Raw genomic sequence first — 23,164 nt, 5'->3', positions numbered from 1 at the left:
GAGATAAATTTTACAACAGATATGCTAAACCTGTACAATGAAAACTACAAAATGGTGTTGAGAGAAATTAAAGATGTTAGGGCTTCCCTGGTGGCGCAGTGATTAAGAATCACCTGCCAATGCAGGGGACACGGGTTCGAGCCCTGGTCCAGGAAGATCCCACATGCCGTGGAGCAACTAAGCCCATGTGCCATAACTACTGAGCCTGCGCTCTAGAGTCCGTGAGCCAGAGCTACTGAAGCCTGCGTGCCTAGAGCCCATGCTCTGCAACAAGAGAAGCCATCGCAATGAGAGGCCCATGCACGGCAACGAAGAGTAGCCCCGGCTCACTGAAAATAGAGAAAAACCCATGCACAGCAATGAAGACCCAACGCAGCCAAAAATAAATAAAATAAAATAAAATAATTTATTTTAAAAAAGAAATTAAAGATGTTTTAAATAAGTGGAACAATAAACCAAGTTCATGGTTTAGAGACCTTAATCTTTTATAACTTCGGTCACTCAAAATTGATGTGTAAATCCAATACAATCCCAGTCAAAATCCCAGAAAGCTTTTGTAGAAATTCATAAGCTGCTTTTAAATTTTATATGGGATACAAAAGACCTAGAATAGCCAACATGATTTTGAAAAAGTAAAAGTAGACGACTTACATTATGTATTCTCAAAACTTACTACAAAGGTACAATAATCAAAACAGAGTAGGGTTGGTATGCAGATAGGCATATTGATTACAGGAACAATAGAGACCAAAAATAGTTCAGCACGTATATAGTTGTTGTTTCTTTTAATTCTCCAATTTAATTCAATGGTGCTGGAACAACCAGATATCCATGTTGAAAAAAATAAAAAGCATTTTTTTACCTTTACCCCTGTCTCAGCCATGGATGTGTAAATGGACCTGGCCAAGTCATTGGTCATCTCTTTCAGTCTTCTGATAGCAACTGTAGGGGGAAAAAACAACTCTATTTTAGGGGATGCTAAACAATCAGAATGTGAGTCTCATATACTGGAAGACAAATTTCTACCATAGAGAGTGTACCCAAAAGAGACAGCTATAGGTATACACTACCCTCATTACATTGGTTGAGCCCTGTCATTTCCCATCAAAATATTGGTGACCACAATTAAAATAGAAAGTTTTGCTGTGAGAAGACCACGAGTACACTGGAGTCCAGGGAATGGTGCAGAACATTTACCTTTTCCCACCAAAACACCGGTCAGTTCTGGTCTCTCTCCCTTTTCTTCTTCCTGTGGTTGCTCCTATCCCCTATCTCTGCCCTCCCCTAACTTGCCAAGATTCTAGCCCCAACCTGGAGGGTGACATCAGGTCCTTCAGCAACTGATCAGAGTTGGATGGAAGAGAGTTAGGTCCTTCTTCATAGTAAAATATCAGTAAATTCTTAATTGTAAATCATCAACCGGAAAAATCAACTTCATGTTGTTAATATTTACCTTGTTTACACTCATACTTACTAGCTGTGACCTGGTGCAAGTTAAATAAATTCTATGTGTCTCATTTTTCTCACTTGTAAAATAATGAAAATGATAACACCTTCTTTGCAGGGTTGTAGTAAAGATTAAATGATTTAAAGTAACTAGAAACATGCCCGATACACAGTAGATACTTGGCAAACTGCTAGCTAGTTATTCTTGCTTTGTTGCGGCACGGAAGAGGTGAAACAATTCATATTTGGTGAACTTAACTTCAGTAGCAGGAAGTGCAGTTTCTGACCAAGGCAATCAGGCTAGAGGATCTGACTTGAAGAGAGTGGAGAAGGCTTAAAACATCAGCCATGTACTGATGATTCACTAGGGCACTGGCCCTCAAACTTGAGTGTGTCAATTTACTAAAGACCTTTTAAAAATACTGGTATTTAGGATCCAACTCAGAACAGTAAAATGCGTAAGCCTGGGCGGGGGTACCTAGACGTGAGCTTTTAAAAAATTTCTGGGTTGGGGCTTCCCTGGTGGCACAATGGTTGAGAATCTGCCTGCCAATGCAGGAGACACGGGTTCGAGCCCTGGTCTGGGAAGATTCCACATGCCGCGGAGCAACTGGGCCCGTGAGCCACAACTACTGAGTCTGCGCGTCTGGAGCCTGTGCTCTGCCGCGACAGCGAGAGGCCCTCGCACCTCGATGAAGAGTGGCCCCCGCTCGCTGCAACTAGAGAAAGCCCTCGCACAGAAACGAAGACCCAACACAACCAAAAATAAATAAATAAATTAATTAATTAAAAAAAAATTTTCTGGGGTGAACTTTAAGGACAACCACAGTTGAGAATCAAGAACTAATAGGAAAGAATAAATGAGACATCATAAGGACAGAGAGATGATTCTGCTTTGCTTCATTAATTTCTCTACCAATCTAGCAACTTCTGACTGGATAGTGGGAATAGAGCATGAGAAAGAAACCATACTATCTTTGTCTGTTCTGGCTGCTATAACAAAACACCACAGACTGGGCAGCTTATAAACAACAGAAATCTATTTCTCACAGTTCTGAAAGCTGGATGGTCAAGTTCAGGTGCCAGCATGGTCAGGATCTGGTGGGAGCCCTCTTCCAAGCTGAGGACTGCTGATTTCTCATTGTATCTGCAAATGGTGGAAGGGCAAGCTAGCTCTCTGGGGTCTCTTTTATAAGGGTATTAATCTGATTCATGAGGGTTCTGTTTGCATGACCTAATCATATGCCAAGGGCTCCACCTCCTAATATCATCACCTTGGGCATTCAGTTTCAACATATGAATTTTGGGGAGACACAAATATTCAGTCCATAGTACATACGTTCTCAACTGGTAATGAATGTGTTGCTGAAATTGGGGAGAATACAGAACTCAAGTTTCTTGTAAAACAGGTAGCCCGCTAACTAAGGTGATGTACTCTGCAAAAAGGGATAGACAAAAATGTGGACTGGAGACAACACAAGGACACAGAGTAGGTTCTGCTGAGCTTGGGGGTGGGGATAGGGTGGAGTGTTGATTAGAAAATAGTAGGCAGAGGGAAATTTCAGAGCTTGAGATCTTGTTTCTTGGAGATGGTGTGATTCCAATGAAAACCAGTTTTAAGATGAACTCTCAAAACTGGGGAGTGAGATAAAATAAAGAAATAAAGATTAAGGTTACTGGAGGAGGTAAATAAAGTGTAAAGTCCTGATAGCATGGGCTGGAGAGGAGAGAAAAAGAACTGATGACGTCACTGATGGTAGAAGGAAAAGTTGATGCCTACCTACAATGGTATGAGTCGGCAGCATTGAGCAAGAACTACTACCTGAACGCCTTATCTGTGCATTGACAAGATAGTAGCTGTCAAATGACTTTGCAAATCTCTCATTACTCTCCAGAAACAAACGATCTACAAATTATTCATTCACTGGTGTATATGCTCTCCAGCTCAGAACAGAAGCTCAATTTTCTTCAAGCTTAATGTGTTAGTATTTATGTTGAAAAAGTAACTGGTTATTTTATCCAATGTGCCCATACAGAAGAGTGTAATTTAAAATGGAAACACATCATCTCTCATCTTACGCAAGAATTGAATTTAGAGTTTCTAAAATTAGAAAAGCTTCTATGGACGCTATTAATATAATCTGAGGTACTGCAAACGATAATTCCTGAAGGATGCCAAAGGCAATTCATGTCTTTACCTTTTCTCCCAATCAACAAACATTATTTTCTTTTTGTGTTTCCCTTTCTACCCATCCTTCAGCCACAAAGGCGGGTAGAGGCTGGAAACAGAAGAGAAATAAAACAAAATCTCTTCTCCCTCCGGCCAGCGGCCAGCAGGGAGCGCTGGTGCCATAGGCAGTATCACAGCCAAACTGCTCCACCTCCTCTGGGCTCTATAACGCTACGAGCCAGGCGCACTGAGGTTGTCCCTGCTGGGAACCCGTAGTTGCCTCGACGTTGCTGAGCAACAGGAAAATGGGCGGGATTTGCCTGCGCGTTAGTGCGCGCACCCTCCCAGACGGAAGCGGAAGTGTCGGTGGCCGGCGAGTAAGAAGGGCTTGTTCCTGGAGTGGAGATGGCGGCCCTTGCTCCGCTCCCCCCGCTGCCCCCGCTGCCTCCACAGTTTAAGAGCATACAGCATCATCTGAGGACGGCTCAGGAGCATGACAAGCGGGACCCTGTGGTGGCCTATTACTGTGAGTCTTTCCGAGTCGCCGCGGCCCTACTTACCCTCCGGGGCCCACACACCACCCCCTGGTTCTTAAGGCAGGCCCCGCTCCCCTAGCTTTAGATCTGAGCTTTGACCTCTGACCTGCCCTGGGAATCCCTTGGGGCCCCTCCCCCCTCAGGGATCTCCACCTTCTCTCCGCCCCCTCGAAGGCCCCAGAAAGGCAAAACTTCAAAAGGACCATGGTGTCCACGACCTACCCAGTCTTGTGCTTAAATATTTTTAAACAGAATACTTGGGTTCATGAACTCTGGAACACACTGTTCTAAGGGTTTTTTTCTGCGTGTACACACAAGAGGCTCCTATCGCTACCAGGGAATCCTGATAATAACCTGGGTAGTTAAGTAATTGAGTTGGAGCTAAAACGAAGGTAAGTGTCCCAAAGACAGTAGTGATGTGGACAAAAGGAAGATTGACTAGTTGAAACTATAGTAATAAGTGCAGGTGAATTAGGACAACATGCAAGCGCATTCAAAAATTCATAAATGGAGAGTAGCTGCTACAAAACAAGCACTTGGATTTGTCCATTCCCCCTTCTGCATTCAAACTACCCTGTCCCACCAATGAGAATTTATAGTCTTGATTTTGAATAATACCTGGGGTTGAGACATTTGGTAGCAATAGTCTTGCTTTGGTTGACTGTGATGCTTATAATCTACAGGTGATGAAAAACACAGATTAAATTTGTTGACACTTTTTCCTTTGCAGTGAAGAGAGTAGATCCGGTAAACTTTATTTCATATTCCATACTCTAATGTTATTGCAAATAAAACACGTGACTAAGCAACTATAAAGCTTCTGAAAAGGATTTTTAGCCTTGAGAAGCTCAATATAATGTGTCCTCTATTGTGGACGTTATAAGATTAGCTAAAAAATGGTCCACTGTCATCCCTGCCATACTCCAGGTAACCCCATTTTCATTTCTCAAATTGCAAGCCTCTTTCAAACCTCCATGTTCTTCACTGTCTTGGACCTTCTTCCTTTATTCTCCAATTAGCAAACTCCTTATGATTCAGGGTCTAACTCAAATGTCACCACTTCTGTGGGCAGTAAGTTGATTACTCTCAGGGCTTTACCTCAGCTTGTTCAAATCGTAGCAGCATTTTTCCATTATACTTGTTTTTGAGGTTCCTTAAGTAGGGACTATTAGTCTTTCATTCAGCTTGTATTTATTAAGATTCTACCTGTATGAGCATTACCAGGAACTGTGACTACAGTTCCTGCATTCATGGAACTTACGTACTATGGGGTGGGGAGATTAAGCAATAAAATGAGTATATTATATAGAATATTAGAAGGTTACAAAGAAAAATAAAGCAGGGAAAGTATAGGGAGTACCAGGAGTAGGGTGGTAGGAAGTGAGGAAGGGATTTCATTTTTAGACTGGTCAGGGAGAGCTTCACTGGGTTCACATCTGAACAAGACTTGAAAGGAGTGAAAGGCAGGCTTTGCATCACCGGGGAAAGAGTACTCTCCATAGAGGGGGTACACAAAAAAAGCACAAAAGTCTTGCTTGAAAGAGGATCAAGGTGACCATTGTAACTGGAGTGATAGAGCAAGGAGAAAAACGATGTGATTAAAGTCAAAGAGGTTATCTCTTATAACAATGAAATAGGAACCCTTGATTCTGTGTAAAACTAATCCCTGTTTATGGGTTCTGTATTATATACCTTTGTGACTGCCCAGAGACCCTTTATTTCCCGTGTCATTATCTTCCCTCTTTTGCTGTTTCTTTCTAAACTTGCCCTAGTTTCCTTTATTTAAAAACTAAAAGGAGCTCTCACTGTGACATTCCCCTAAAGTTGCAGTCCTGTCTGCCCAGCCTCAAAGATAAGCTTGAAATAATTGTCTGTAGTTGTCTTTACATCCTTATCTAATAGAACTTTTTCAGCCCATTGTGGTCTGGTTTTCATGCCCATTATTTCACTGTAATTGCTCTCAGCAGGGTCATGAACAAACATTTTTATTGCTAAATCCAGGTGACAGTTGAAAAATATTTTTGTTATGAAACATATGCATGTTAAAGAACATATATAATGTATGTAAGGAACAGTAAAATGAATGCTAATGTACTCACCATATTTGCTGCTATTAGACTTATATTTTTGCTGATCTGACGAGTGTGAAATGATGTCTCATTCGAGTGAAATTTGCAATTCACTGAGCCTTAATAAAGTTGAGCATCTTTTCATATTTTAATTAACCATTTGTGATTTCCTTTTGAAATACCTATTTATTGCTTTTGACCGTTTTTCTATTTCATTGTCTTTTCTTAATAATCTAGCTACTGATCCATTGGTATATGCGTTGTGATTGTCTTCTCCAAGTTTATAGTTTGATTTTTCACTTGATTTATGAAATCCTTTGATGTGCAAAAGTTTTTAATTTTAAAATATGGCCAGTTTATTAATCTCTTCCTTATGGTTCATGTTCTGATTTTCTAGACCTTGACTTCTTTTTGTGTACCTTATTTGGCACTTTGGCTTCCTGAGTTTGTAGGTTGGTGTCTTTCATTAAATTTAGAAAATTTTCTACTATCATCTGTTCAAGTACTGCTTCTCTGCTATCTCTATTCTCTCCTGCAGTTTTAATTAGGTATGTGTTGCATTTTTCTCCTTTAGCTTCTTTGTCTCTTAATGCTTTCATAGTTTGTATCCATTTTCTTTCTGTGCTACATTCTGTATAATTTCTTTAGGTCTGTGTTCACCTCCACATATCGTATTGTAGAACCCATCTGTTGAGTTTCTATTTCCATTTTTTATTTCTAGATGTTCTCATTTTGTTTTTAAATCAGCTAGCCATTTCTGATAATCTTTTGTTAACTGTGTTTTTAAAACACTCTTCTTTAAATGCTTTAAAAAATATTTACGTTTATATTTGCTGTCTGATAATTCCTGTGCATGTTATATTTTAGGTGTGATTCTGCTGTCTAACAGAAGATGGCTCATGATGACTTTTTTCCTTGTAATTTATGCTCTAGATGTACTAAACCAGTGCTCTTCAAACTTCAGTATGCAAATAATTCTATGGGAATCATTTTCACAGTTCTCAACTTCTGTATGTTTCTTTCCTGACAAAGTTCCTTTGGTCAAGGTAGCAAAGTAGTATGCTTCTTCCTTTTTTTTAAATCATATCCTGTTCTCAGTTGCCCTTCTACTTTAAAGAAGAAGGACATACTCTGATGCCTCATTAGCATTTTTATGGTGTATTGCCCTGGAGAAGAAGGTGGAAGGTACTCCAGGGTGTCCAGAAAAAAGGGACAGTTCAAATAAATTACTGGTATTAGTGAAACCTCAATTAAGGTATTAGGTAGAGCTTCCTATCTTTCTCTGTCTTATTTGGAAGAACACCAGTCAGAGCAAAGAGTAAGCTTTTATTTTAAAATGCTGGGCATGAGAAAGAAAGGATGTCAAAGGAACATTCTAACATATAACTTTTTATAAGGGGAGCGGTCAGGAATGAAACTCAGAAGAAGAAGGAATTGTTCTTAGCTATTAGCAGCCATTGTTTGGTCATTTTGGATTTTATCCAGAGGAGTGCAGAGGGACAGTGTGCGACCAAGATCAAGTGCAAGATGGTGTGGAGAGGCTTAGCTGTGGGAACAAGGACATGAATGTACCACAGTGGAAACTTCTCTGTATTTCAGAGTCTCTTACACTTGTATGTATATATATTAAGGGTAACATCTCATGTTCAAAATTGGCCTGTGTTGAGGTGTTCTGAAGTTTCAAAATGGTAAGAGTTTTCATTATATGACCTTACCTTTTTGTTCTCTGTTCCTTACTAAAGTGTCATTCCGGAGGTAAGAAACAAAAGGGAAATGCTGAAGTGGGGCAGTGCCTTATTTCATCCAAGTCACAAGCTCATGTAAAGGTCTGTAGGTTATCAAAATTTTAGAATTAGAATTCAGAAATGAGATGGGGCTTGCGGGGACGTGTTAACATATTTATTCGAATTAGGGAAGTCATATTTTTCTGAAAAAAGTAAACCTCCAGTGGCTGATTGGTTTGGCTTTAACAGCTGGTTTTGCCATTTATGTAAAATGGTGGACATTCTCCTTAAATGAGGTAAATCTTTAGCTCTGAAGTGTTTTGTTTTTTCAGAAATACATTTAAAACAAGTGACAAAATTAAAATACTAAAAAAATTTTTTTCCTGCCAGCAGATGTTGAAATGAACAGTATTTCCGTTTTCCCAATCCTGTGTCACTGTCTTAGGATAAAAAGAAGCCTTTGAAAGAAAATGATGAGTCTTTCTTTATAAGATCTTTTCTGAATACTTCACAGGAATTGAGAGAATGAATACTCTAATGATGGGGTGACAGATTCTTTCCTAGTCTTAAAACAGATTTTCAGGCAGACCTAATTAAAATGTCAGCTAAGAGAGATTATTAACAATATTATTTGATGATAAGTGATGATGTGGTTTTTAGCCTATAACCCAGAAGGAATTTAAAGAATTCAGTGATTTTGCTGTGACAGAGCTTCCATTCACATCTGCTGCTTTATATGAATGAATTTTCTCCCTTGTTAAATTCATAAAAATGAACGTAGGAATAGAACCAATACTCTACCCTGGTTCATTATGAGGATAAATCATATTAATTCATAGATAGGCAGTTTAACTCATTATTTGATGCATTTCCAAGAAAATTGTAATATTTATACTTAATGATTATTAAAATAAATAATCATGTTGTCTTGATCAATTATACATAATAATAATGGCCAAAACTCAATTCCAGAAGAAATATTTTAACACATAGTAGCTTCTCTCACAGGAAATTTTGTCAAAATTTCAATTTTTATATCCTTTCTGTTGCAGAGCAGTATGATAGGATAATCAAGTAGGACTTTTGAGCATACAAATACATTTTTTTATAATAAAATTCTATAAGATAAGTAAATAGAAATATGGGTTAAAAGAAAATACACAGTATTATTTCTGACTCTTAAAAAAGCTTTTTGTATCTTAAAATAGATTATAGTAGATATCAAATTACTATGGTATTTACAGTTGAAAGAGTGATATAATTTTTAGATGTCAATATTTGATGTAGTACAGAAATTACATTTTTTTACCTGTTTAAACTTCTGATGAAAAGTGGTAGATGTCAACTGAAAAATGTGTGAAGGGATACATTTCTATAAACTTAGAGCAAACAAAAATATTCTAAATTCCTAGAGCAACGAAGAATTTTTTGTGAGAAAAAAATTCAAGATTATTTTGCTAAAGTACTTGCTGATTTATAAAAGTTCCATATTCTCTTATTTCTGAGGCTTTATATATGTTGCTCTCTGCTTGGAATCCCCTCTGACTTACTCTTAATCTAATTTATGCTTACGGACTCAGTACTTTTTGCAGATTGGTTTTCCTGACCTCATAGAATGGTCTAGAAATTGTTTCACATATGTCCCCCATCTTGATCACATTGTGTTATAACACTGTTACCTTTCTGTCTCCTGGATTCTCCTGGAGGACAGGGATTGATACCTTTTTTTCACCTGGCACATAATTGGCATTCATAAATATTTAATGAATGCCATTGTTCTAAATATTACGAATATTCCGTTCTTACTAGAATGTAAGCTCTGTGAGAGCAAGAAGTATGTCTTAGTTGAATCTCTTAACTCCTAATACAGTACCTAAGCCATGGTGGAATTGTAAATTATGTAATTTACATGTAATATCTGTTGATTGAATAAATGAACTATACGGTAATTCTTAGTTTTTTCACATGCTCTTACTACAGTAAGGAAACGTAATGAAAAGAATTTCAAAACACAGTATTTTATGACTTGTGGGTATTAGATTAAGTCATAGATATGTCATAGGATGTGCCCATTGTGCCTCCTCCTTTCCAGTATTTTGTGATTTCCAAAAATGATTTATATCTGGCCTTAATGGGAATTAAACATTTCTAAATTGTTTGATCTTTTATTTTTAAGTCAGGAATGAGTGTTGAAACACCATAGATCAAATTATTTTTTGACTAACATGCTTAGTGTTTACTTCTCTGAACCTTTTAATGTAGTAACTAATAACAAATTATTAAATTTACTCATATTTGTAACATCTCCTCATTCCTGGAAAGAATCCTATTAGATTTTTTTTCATTAAACTTTTTATTTTGAGATAATTGTAGATCCACATACAGTTGTGAGAAATAATACAGAAGATCCTGTGTGCCTCTTACCCATTGTGCCCCAATGGTAATATCTTGCAAAATTATAGTACAGTATCACAACCAGAATATTGACATTGACACAATCCACTAATCTGATTCAGACTTCCGTAGTTTTCCACGTTTTCATTTACGTGTGCGTGTGTTTTTAGTTCTAAATAGTTTTGTCAGGTGTAGGTTCATGTATCCATCACCGTAGTGAAGATAGAGAGCAGTTTCCTAAGAAGAATCCTTCATGTTACCCTGTTACAGCCAGAACTTTATGTTTGGGGGGGAAGTTATTTTTTATATTTGTCAATTTACATTTTAAAAAATTCGACTTGAGCTAATGTTGATGTATTAAAGTTTTCTAGAATATCTTTCATATCTGTCAGATTTTCAAATTTATTAGTTAAAAATTACAAATTTAACCTTCCCATCCTTTCCTCATACCTGTCACAATCAGGCAGTCATCAACATTTAAAATTTTACTTATCTCCTTAGTTTCTCTGATATCATCCCCTCACCTTACATCTAAGCTATTGACATAGCTTCCTACCTTCTACTTCAAGCAGGTAATCCCTGTTGCTACTAAAAAGTTCTGCTTTAAATGCTTAGGGGAAAAAATGCAGAATAAAAGAATGATAAAGTTAACTAAACATTTAGGAATTGTATGTGACACAAACAGTACAATTAATTTATAAAAACATTGCATTAGGAAAAAGTATTTCCAATAGATGAGAGACAAAGATGAGAGATCCAAGATCCAATAGATGAGAGCCAATATCCCTGATATATGAAGCACTCATAAATCCATTTAAAAAAAAAGCAAAACTAAGATCCCCATAGATAAATGGACAAAGAATATGTATGTACTACTAAAGGAGAGAATACTAGTTATTAACATTCAGGTAAGTTAAAATGGCATACCTTTTTTGGACTATAAAGTTATAACTCAGTGCAAATGAGTATATGGTGAAATTTTCATTGATGTGGCTGTGTGAGTTGATTCATAGTTTTAGAAAGCATTTTGTCAGAGTGTATGGAATTGTAAAACTATCTGATGTTCAGTAATTCCAGTTTTGAAAAGCTTGTGCTTAGGAAATAATCACTAATATATTAAGAACTTTATGCAGAATTCTCTGAATGATTATTTATACATTTGTGGCAAGCTCAAAACAACCTAAATATATATCATTGTGGAAATGGTTAAGTAAGTTATGGTATATCCATTAGATAGAAAGTGATGTAATCATTTAAAAATTAGAAAGCATCTTTTGAAACATGGGAGAAAATTGATATAAAAATACAGGATATAAAATTATATATATACTACGATTTGAACTTTCTTATATATACATACATACATACACTTGGAGAAGAAATTGTGGCTTTTAGGTTTATATATGGTTTTCTTTTGATTGTCTTTTTTTTAATGTTTTCTATTCTGTAAGTGGGCATGTCCCATAAATACTAAAAAACAAAAGCTTTATTGAAAGCAAAAATTTTTGTAAAGGTACTTGTGGTAGCTCCATCTGACTATCAGAAAAACTATAAGTGCCTTTAGGAACCACTTATGATTTGAACATGGCATCATCTTTTGTAGTTTTAATCAAACTGAATTTCATTCCGTTTCTAGAACCTTACTGGCTTTCTGTTGTCTCCAAGCTTTCCAACATTGTTCTCTCTCCCTTGGTACCTCTTCCCTTCCCTGCCATCCCCGCTTCATTTTTATCCTTTGGATACTAGCTTGAATGTCACTTTTTATGGGAGACCTTCTCTTAAACTCCCTAGTTTTAAGGTGCATCATCTCTGTATCCTCATTATGCCTTGTATGGCTTTACCTAATTGCTTTTCATTTGCCTATTTTGTCTTCTAGGTGGTAAACTTAAGAAGGCTGCACGCTGCTGGGAGCTCTTTATTCATTTACTGTACCAGGTAGTGCTAGGCCACTAGACATATTTACACAATAAAGAATAGGTGCTCCAAAAATGTTAAATTGATCTGAATTTTAAGGCAGCTATGGTCCCTACAGGGAACCATGGCCTTATAGCTGTCACTGAATAAAGAGGCCAAATGACTAACATTTATGTAGCTCTTGGCATTAATAACAATACTTTTCTTCAGAGCATCGGATTTGAACCTTATAGTTATCCTGATCCTTTTATTAGTAAGTGATGGAGCCAGGACCTGAATGACAGATTCTAGATGAGAAATGGTTATATGTAAAATTGTTGATAGTAGGTAGTAATTAGAATACCACTTACAGAGTGAAGGTAAAGGGACTAGTTAAATTGGTGAAAAAGAAAGGGGGAGCCAATGCAGTAATCTGGAAGATTCCTAATAAGTGGAAGGTAGAAATGGAGGACAGGCTTGATGTTATTAACATATCTCTGAGCTCTGTTATGTCTCTTTTTTTTTTTCCTTAATGAAGCCAGAAAATACTTGAGTCCCTACTAAACATGGGCACCATATGATAACTATTTTGATTCTGTGAAGTTTGGTGGTGTGGATAAAGCTAAAAGTAGAAAGATTCCTTCCTTTTAAATTTGCTTAAGTAACTAAATACATAAAGATTCAAGTTTGTTTTTTTAAAGTTTCCTCTAGGGGGTGATATTGTACAGTTAATAGACATTCAGTGAAAGTGTACAAGTGTTCTTTCAGAGTCATGTTTATATGATCATAGGAAAATTAAATGTAGTTTTCAGGAAGTTGTAAATACATATGGTATATTTCATATACAAGATGTTATAAGATGCACAAGTGTAAATTTTTACTTTAGTTTAAAGGCTGAAAAATATTGGATTTTTTGCTTCATGGTGGATATTAGGATTAATAATCAGTTGCCTGTTATTTTTTTGTTGTTACACAGAAATCGGATTTTTTTAATGACAGATAAGCTTAACTAAGCCAGTGAAGATAAGCAGTGGCTTTTTTTTCTTTTCTTTTTGCTGATTTCTGAATCTGTAACAATTAATTTGAGGCCATAGTCCTCTTATCTAAGTACTTATCATTTTTTATTATAAGCTGACTCGGGATACTTTACTTTAGCAATGACAGGTTAATAAATATGCACAGAAAGTTGGACTACTGGCTTATCCATTAGTACTCCATTCTTTTTGTTTTTGCAAACATATATGCAGACATGCATTTTATATCGTAAAATAGTCATTTTAATAATTACTCCTTTTTTTTTTTTTTTTTTTTTTTGTGGTACGCCTGTCACTGTTGTGGCCTCTCCCATTGCGGAGCACAGGATCCGGATGCGCAGGCTCAGCGGCCATGGCTCACGGGCCCAGCCGCTCTGCGGCATGTGGGATCTTCCCGGACCGGGGCACAAACCCGTGTCCCCTGCATCGGCAAGTGGACTCTCAACCACTGCGCCACCAGGGAAGCCCAATAATTACTCCTTTTTTGAGTAAAATAAATCAGTTTGGTTTTAGACTCTTTCAACCTGTTTCTAAGGTTGAGGGGACAGGATCAGTGTGATCAAGTAACTTGTCCTTATATGTCATTGTCTTATGTTTGGCACCCATGCAAGTTTAAATCATCTTTGATAGGATTCTTTTTTTTTTTAATGACAATTATGATTGTTCAAAGTGAAAGCTTACATCCTCTTGAGCAGCACAGGTTTCAGTGCTTGATAAATTCTCACTTTCATTCAATTCATCATGTATTTTTCTGTGGCTTGTCCAGGTTTTTTGGTTTTTAGGTGTTTTTTAATCCCAGTTGTTTCTCTTTGGAAACACTTTGGAGTCCATTGTACCTCCACTGTGGGCTTATTAGATATTCCTCTTTGTTTTAGTATTTTTAATGGTTGCTCTAGCATTTACAGTCACTTATCACAGTCTACTATCATATAACACCTCACATATAAGTTAAGAACTTCACTTTCTTTTCTCCTGTCCTTCGCCTGTAGTTGTTATGTGTTTTATTTATACATATACCATAAACCCTAGAATATATTTTTTAACCATCCTTTTTAAAAAGATTCATAAAATGAGGAAATATAATTTTTAATATATTCCCACATAATTACCATTTTTAGCACTCTTCATTCCTTTGTGTAGATTGTTTTAAATCTGGTATCATTTTCTTTCCTGTTGAAAAGTTTATCATTTCATTTGTAGGATTGCCATCAATTCTTTCAGCTTCTCTTTTGTGAAACAAGCTTTTATTTCATTCTCATTTTTGAAAGATATTTTTGCTGGTTAAAAATTTTAATTTGTCAATTGTATTTGCCACACCTCCCCACCTTTGGAGGGGAGGATTCCAATTACATGTATGTTAGAGCACTTGGTGTTTTCCCACACCTCACTGAAACTCCGGTTTTGTGTTTGTTTCTCTTTTCAATCCTTTTTCTTCCTGCTTTAAGTAGTTCCTATTGCTATGTTCTGAATTTCACTAATTTTTTCTTTTATGGTGTCTAAACTACTGTTAATCCTGTCCAGTAAATTTTTTATTTCAGATAGTGTATTTTTCATCTCTGGATGGTCCATTTGTGTTCCTTTGTGTATGTTCTGTTTCTCTCTGCATTTTATTCATGGTTTCCATTAAATATACTTTATAATAGTTCCCCAGTATTTTAATGTCATCGTCTGCTATTTCCATTATTTTTTCATTGTTTTATCTTATCTTATTGTTTTATCTTACGTTCACATTCTTCTGCTATTGCCATCATTAGTCATTCTTGATTGGTTGCAGGGCAGAGTGAATTTTAAGTTCTTGAATGTCTGTTCTTGAAGGGATTTAATGTGACCAACAGCTAAGTTAATTGCTGTTCAGTTAGATTCTTTTGTGCTTTATTTTGTTTGTTTTTAGCTTTGGGGAGCAGGTCTAAAGTAGCCTTTGCTTTAGGGACAGGTTAACCCTATCACTAAAGCATATCCCTTTGGGGGTCTCTACTGAATATCCTGGGTAAGCATCTGGGGCTCTCCACTCCTTCTGGTTGGAACTTGAATACATCCCAGCCCTGTGTGTGCTCTGGGGACAGTCCAGCTCACAGTTTCTGCTCATTCTTTGGCCGTGTGGAGTTTTCTCCTTCACATGCACTATGGTAGGGTTCTCCTGAGCCTCAAGTTTACCCCTACACAGATTTCTGGATTTCTTTTCTTCATAGCTTCATCCTCTTCAGAACTCTGCCCCTCAACTTACAGCTGCCTCAGTCTCCGTGAACTCCAGTCTGTCTTCTCAACTCAGCTAGAGGTCTGTGCTCTGCTTTGGACTCTCCTCCTACTCCTTAGACTGGGATGTACCTCCAGGCAAAATGTTAGGCTGATATTGGTGTCACCTCATATGTTTCCTTTCTTCAGATGTCTTGGTCTTACCATGTTTGTTTCCATTGTCTGAAAACTTGTTTTGTATATTTTGTCTAGTTTTTTTGTTGTTTACAGTGGGATCGCAAATCTCACTACTCCATGTGGTCAGAATTAGAATCTGTGTTCTCATTTTAGTAATCAAATCATCACTTAGTGTTCGCTAAGTACCAGCATGGTCTTTTAGTAGGAATTCAGAAATAGCTAACTTTTTCTTAAAGCTACTATATTATGACAGAAGCTCTAAAAAATTTGTTTAAGAAGGAATGAGTGAAGTAAATACCCTTTATTAATATATATTCATTCATACTTTGTTTTTATTCCTTGATTTGGAAGTCCATTCACAAAAGATAATAAAATCCCTGCTTTCACAAAAGCAGGGATTTATAATATACTTATGAGTAGAGTAATATATTTAGTTCTATTTATTGGAATAAAATTTGCTTTTATACATCAGTGTATAGCATAATGATTCCTATTTGAGTGCTACATTAATTTAACCTATTAACTCATAACTCTTCACAATTGCTTTTATATACCTTTTGTGTGCTTATATCATGCATTTCATATTTTTAGATTTCTCATGTATAAGCAAGGGTGTGTTAGAATGTTAATGTTTAGATTTCATGTTCATACCTTCAGGATTAGTAAATGTTTGTCTCCTAAATGTTTCACATTAAAGTTAGGTTGGAAAGTATTTAATCCTTTTGCAAATATGTCTCATTACTCATCTTCAAATAATATTTATTCATAAAAATAAACATTTCCTTGATGAAATAAATCAAATATATTTTCTTATACATGATTCTAGCTACATATTTATTCTGTTTCAGTCGGCAACTTTCCATGTTAGACATTAATTTTTCGTCGTACTGCTGCTGCTACAATGAATTACTTGTCCTGAACAGAGTTCTATATGAAAGTGATGCTTTTTTCCATCCATTATGAAAAAGATCTTTTGGTGTATTTATTAATTTTCATAAGTAGGTTTAATGTCTTTTCACTTTTATTAATATTAGAAAGTGTATCTTGTGATACAACTTAAGAATTGTAAACCATGTAAGATATTCAAACATGTAAGAGGCCAACTTTTATCCTAAATCTTTCCGGGTCTGAGATGATTCTTTCCAGTCCTTCATTTAAAGGTGTTGCTTTATAATAATGTCCTATAATTGCGAAAACTGAATATGCATGTAAGCCAAGAAAAAAATGCATGTAAGTGAAACCATTAAACTATATTGTCATTAAACTATATTTTGAGTACTAGCCATTTGTATTAAGGTTAACTTTTAAAGAACAAGAAGCTGACATTTGTTTATATTTGTGTTGTGAGGGAGATTGATGATGGTTGTGGTGATAGTGAATTGGGAATAATTTGATTTTTGTTTCAAAGGAGATACAGATAATCTTCATTGCTTGGTAGCAAGAAAGTGCTGATTAATTTTATGCATGTTTGCTTAATGGGCTCTTACCTATGCTGGATAGCCATTTATGCCCAAAGTTGGTCCACTAGGTAGCTAACTACACTCCATAGATGGTAGGATTCATATATTGTTCACTACTTTGATAAAGTAAGGAAAAAGACCTCCTAGGGAAATGAAACTGTCAGTACTGTATTTCCTCACATTATTGTGTTATTGTGTTGACTAACAGTATATATAGATAGCGAGTAATTAATTAATGTCTACTAAATTTTCTGTGTGTGTGTTTGGGTGAGGTTTTGTTTGAAAGATGTTTGAAAAAGTCATTTGAGAGGTTGGGAAGATAAGGAAATCCGTCTTACACAATTAATATAAAATGTCTTCAGAGAATGGAGAAAACAGGAGAGAAGATGGTAAACAAAATAGAGAACTTTAATATTTTCAAACCAACTGTTTCACATTGGATGCAAAATGTTGGCACATCATAAAAATATGGATGTTTAAACAACTGTAGCTTGTGCTCAGTTTATAGTGATAGAAAGTGTATTTTACTTTGGTTGAATAAATAATACTGAAATATTCAATTATAAAAAAAGGTATTAAGCTCATTTGAGGTTGATAATTAATGGTATTTATAGTGATGCTGATCTGCCAGTTGTCTCTGTTGCTAGTATGTAGGCATAGGGAGAGAGGATAGTTGGGCTTATATATGAGTGTGCTTTTGCCAGAGGAATGTAATAAAAAGATTCAGGGATAGGAGATAAGACAATAAAGTTCAAGAAAAATCTATCATAAAATCAAAGCTGGTTGCAGAGGGAAGTTAAAGGAGAAAAGACTGGTTGTAATGAAGAAGTAGGGCAACACCAGTGAACTGGAAGCCTGTTGTAACAAGCAGAGTTTAAAATTGGAAGAAAAGGAATTATGCTTAGAGTGAGTGATTGATATACTGTTATTGACAGTACAGCACTTTGAGATGGTAATTTAGTTATGGGGTGACTGGCATGTAAAGGAGAGTATGTACAGTTATTGGAGATCATTGTTGATAAGAATTGAGAACACAGCACTCACTGTATGCATAAGAAATAGATTTGCTTTTTCATCACAGAAAATTCAAAATTACAATTGCTAAGTAAAATAAGGATTTATTCCCTCATTTAAAGGAAAGTCTGATGTTGGCAGTACCCAGCGCTAGTGTGCCAATTCCATGAAGTCATCAGGGACTCAAGCTCTTTCTAATTTCAAGTCTACAAACTAGCACGATTACCAAGGTTGCCTTGTGGTCCAAGATATCTGCTAGAGTTTCAGTCATCCCATTTCTATTCTTGGCAGCAGGGAGGAGAAAGGGGAAGGAGTTAGTAAGGTCCTTTCCTGCTGTCATTCCCCCTTTTAAGGTCCAGAAGTCTCTCCCAACAATTTCTGGTTATATGATATTTGTCTTAGGTAATAACGTGGCTGTATTTTACTTTGAGGAATACTGGGAAATATACTATTTTGGCTAGCTACATTACAACTCCCTAATAATGTGTAGGGATCTAGTTTGTAAAGAACACGGGGAGAAAGGATGCAGGTAGACAGCTAGCAGTCTTTGCCAGAAGTATTGATTATCCATGTGAACAGCGAAAGTTTCAAGATGGTGGAAAGACAAGGAGAGACCCTGAGGTCCATGGGCAATTACAAGCATAACAATCCAATGGAAGAGAGTGGATGAGCCCTAGACCAGCGTATTTAGAAAACATTGAGACAATACTGTAATAGTGGGATGCAAAGAGAAAACCAATCATACCTGCCAATTCTCTTTTTCAATTCTTTTACACACTAGAAGGAATGTAAGAGAATTAAAACTCATTACTTGAGAGGACTGCAAATAAAATTATTTCTTCAAGTGACATTCAGGTTTTAATTAAGACAAAGAGGAAGAAGGAATCTGAGGAGAGGTAAGGGGAGTTTGCTGATTCTGAAACAGTAGTTCCAGGGAATATGGTAGAAGGAACAGGGCTGTGTGGAGAAAATACAGTTTACAGTTGAGAAGAGTAAGGATGCAGTGAGCAGTTATTCTTAACCTTTTGCCCATCTACCCACGAGTTAAAAATAATTAAACACAAATCTCCAATAATATGTAATTATTTATAAATAACATTTCTGTATTGATGTACTAATACTATATATGTATTAGAAAAATACTATATGTGTTATAAAAGATATGTAAAAATAGGAACTTATAAAGAATGAGATAGATGTATTAATAGAAATGCTGATATCTTCTTCCCCACACTCCTGCCAATCCCTGGGATCTTATAGGTCTCAAAGGCTGCAGCCTCAGTATAGCTTAGGATGGGGACTATTAGGGGAAATAGGAGCAACCTAACACAGAATTGATCCCTACTCTCAACTAAAAGCCTTCCCCTTAAAAATAAGAGCAAGAACACTTAAAATTCTTCAGAAAAAAATTTGTAATACCATAAGACATAGTAAGATTAAATTTGGAGGAAGAAAAAGCATATTATCAGTTATAGGTATTATCATGTGAGATGACATTTAATCTGTGATCTCAGTGAAATCAAATAGCCAAGACATATAAAAAGCAAAAACATATTAAGGAACCACAAATCATTAGAGAAAGAAAGGATTATTTCTTCAGTGTATTTGAGACAGATGCCAGTAACTGAGGTGGATGCATGTTATTAAAAGTTAAATTCAAAAAGGAATTTAACTGGAAAAATCATAACTGAATATCCAGTTTCTTAGAGATAAAAGAGCTTTCCAAGCTTAGAATTGATCGGGGGAAAAAATCGCTTTGGGTACATAAATATTTTAAGCTTCTGTGTTTTAAAACAATATTCAAAAATTGGAAGATGGCACAAAATTTGCAGCCAATATTTATTTTCCAAAGAGCTCACGTGATGCACTTTTAATAATAAAAAAAAATGCAACAAAAATGCTGGAAGACCAGAACAATTCACAGAGAGGAGGTGTTGGGGAGTTCAGTCACAATTATAACAACAAAAGCTGACTAAAACAGGTAGAGAGCTTGAACAACTCAAGAGATATGACTGGTTTGAAGAGGGGAGGGGGTTCAGCCATGCTTTAAAAGGCGTGGAGTGGGGAGAGGTGATTAGAACCTGGTACTCAAATGGGTAAACGACCTGGACATGTTGTTAAGTATGACTGGTTAAAAGAAAGAGGAAAAGGCAAAATTTAGTCACACTTGTGATTAAAGCAATGGATAATAAGGGCTTTTTTTGCTTCTCAGATTTTTTTTTTTGTCAGAGTGATATCCAGTGCTGGTTACTGTGCAGTGAAAATGAAAGCATCATGCTTTTTACACTGTAAGTCAGTGTAAATCTATACAGTACTTTTAGAACTCCATTTTTTTCCTCTCATTAATACCTAGATGGATCAAACCCTTAAATTTGATATAGAAATAAATGTGTTAATTAATTAAGCTTAAAGCTCTATAACATGAGATAGCTGTAAAAGCCTAAGCCTTCAAAAGTAGTTCCCTCAGATACAGCTATTGAAATTAAAAATACATGCAGAATACATAACTGTATTATTTGTATATTAATACATCTTTAAAGAAGATATGATTGGGTTGACATAATTGAATTGGAAATCCTGAGAGTAGCTAACATACCAAGCCATGTTCTAAAGCTGCAGTAAATAAAGCAATGATAGACCAGTAGACTAACAAATAACAAAGCAAGATAGACAATATAAAGAATTAGGCCCTTTTATCCCATGAAAACTTAATGTATGCTAATGAATGATAAAAGTGGCATTTAAATCAGTGGGGCAGAATGCGCTATTCTTTCATTCATGTATTTATCTATTCAGAAAATGTTTATCGAAGGCCAGGCACTATCCCAGATGCCAGGGATACATCAAACCAAGTAGACTACAATCGCCATTTTCATGGAGCTTAAGTTGGAGTTGTAGTAGAATCAGAGGATAAAAAAATTGAAGATGATTACCTGCTGAGGAGAAAATAAAGCAGGGAAGGGGGATAGTGTTCACAAGATTCCATTTGGTGGGGAAACATGATCTCCCTCCTTTCTACTGTACAAAGAAATGCCACACGGCAATTTGTTAAAAAGCAAACAACCCAACAGAAAATTTGGCAGATTTTTTTCCTTTTATTTTGATAGCTATTCCTAATTCATAAAGGAGGATATAGAGCTATCCAGTAAATCTCTAATACCTTTGAACAGTGAAAATGCAAAATCAGACAGTGAGGTAACACAGTTCTGAGATTGATAAGTTTAATATCAATTTTTAATTTAATATCAACTTTTTGTGAGTTTAGGAGAAATGGGTGCTTGCATGTGTTATAGATATAACTGCATAGTGGTAATTCGTTTTGGAAGACAGTTTTAAGAGTAGCTCTTAAAGTGAGAAAGGTACTACATATACTATGAGCCAGCAATTCTCGTTCTTGGTATCTCCCTCAGGGAACTCTTGAATGTGTGCTCAAGAAGGTCTGGTAGCGCAACATGGTTTGTAACGATGAAAATCTGAGAACTACCCAAACGTGCTTTAGTTTGTTGTGGCCATAGTGTGGAGCACTGTAGTGCTACGCAGATCTCCTGAGCATATTGTTGAATGTAAGAGGTAAATTATAGGCAGTATATGTACATACCAGTGGTAACAACAATTACCACCAAACTTTACAGCTTTTATCACTGGGAAAGCTATTTAGGATTGTGGTAGCAGAGAGGTTTTTAGCTTCAGCCTTATCTCTAATATTTCTATTTTTTTAAAGAGATGGTATACTTATTTTTATTTGTATATATAAAAATGACCAAAAAAATTCTCCCTGTTAGCCTCAGCTTGAGTGGCATTTCCCCTTGTCCCAGCCCATATTGTGTATTTTATCAGTATTACTTATCTCACCCTTGGCAAGTGCTCTTGTACACATGGTTGTTTTTCTGAATGCCCTCACTTACCTATTAAATTGCAGGTCCCTTTGACAGCTTAGGACCTAGTCCTTTTATTTTTTAAACATAATGCCAAAAGAGAAGGCCTTACTTCATAGAAACTTATCATCATTCATCTTGCATTCTTTGGATAATATTTTTGTGTTCTTTATATTTGTGAATAAGAGCCATAGTAAATCAAAGTTTTATTTTATTTCTCAATTCACTTAAAACTTGAATTATTAATTAGACAAAACATATTTTAAACATTCAGTCCTGGAAATTGTTCAAATCGTATTTTTCTTTGTAGGTCGTTTGTATGCGATGCAAACGGGAATGAAGATTGACAGTAAAACTCCTGAATGTCGTAAATTTTTATCAAAGCTAATGGATCAGTTAGAAGCTGTAAGTTGAACACTGAAAATTTATTTTCTGCTTAATGTTTAAAATGCCATTTTATTTCATTTGTGTGTGTGTTGTCATTTTAGTTCTTCCTGTTGGCAGCAATCAGCAATGTCATAGCTGAGGAAAAATGAGACACATTTTTTTTTCATTTACATCATACTGCTTAGGGAGTTGTAAGTAGGTATAAGTCGGTTTCAGTATCTTTACATATACATTATATCTTGTTCCAGGTTATTGTAGATGACCTTTGAGTCATTCTTTTGTAAGTGACAAACCCTTTCTAACCTTCCTTCATGCAGTCACACCGATGATTGATTTGGGAATTCTTAAATGGCTCTTGTAATAATGAAATCGGGGACTTCCTTGGTGGTCCAGTGGTTAAGACTTCGCATTTCCACTGCAGGGGGTTCATGTTCGATCCCTGGTTGGGGAACTGCAATCCCACATGCTGTGAGGCACGGGCCAAAAAAAAAAAAAGAAAGAAAGAAACGGGCTATTTATTTAGTGAAAAGGACCATGAAGGAAGTTGCCTATTGTTTCTTCCTCCTACTCTTGGTCCCATAACAAGATACTCTTATGGTCTAGGCATTTTCCTCTGCTAGCAGAAATGTGGTAGGTGACCAATAAGTCATCTTGAACTGTGATAGAACTTCACAGGTTATGTAGAAGCACGAATCCAGGGAAAATTGAAGGATTTGATTGGGTGTCAGTGCATCAGGAAGGCATTATTAAACCATAGTAACCTTACTTAGTAAGCAGGGCTCCACCCTGTGC

The 23,164-nt window shown here is 36.1% G+C and overlaps 1 protein-coding gene across 4 annotated transcripts in view; it reads left to right on the top strand.

Moving 5' to 3' along the window:
- The first annotated feature begins 3,962 nt into the window (after positions 1-3,962).
- Positions 3,963-23,164, top strand: part of VTA1 (vesicle trafficking 1) — a 65,510-nt gene continuing 46,308 nt past the window's right edge. For 3 of the 4 annotated variants that reach the window (XR_007470665.1, XR_007470666.1, XM_033406110.2), the window contains exons 1-2: positions 3,963-4,142; positions 22,296-22,390. Coding sequence is in view for 2 of the 4 variants with exons in the window: in XM_033406110.2 (XP_033262001.1) it covers positions 4,022-4,142; positions 22,296-22,390 (216 nt within the window). In the remaining 2 variants the exon portion in view is untranslated. The remainder of the gene's footprint in view (positions 4,143-22,295; positions 22,391-23,164) is intronic. The other variant, XM_004263761.3, reaches the window with a different exon arrangement.

The sequence above is a fragment of the Orcinus orca genome, chromosome 12, assembly GCF_937001465.1.
Source record: "Orcinus orca chromosome 12, mOrcOrc1.1, whole genome shotgun sequence".
In the NCBI taxonomy this organism is placed as follows: Eukaryota; Metazoa; Chordata; class Mammalia; order Artiodactyla; family Delphinidae; genus Orcinus; species Orcinus orca.
This window is presented reverse-complemented; position numbering and strand designations above follow the sequence as displayed.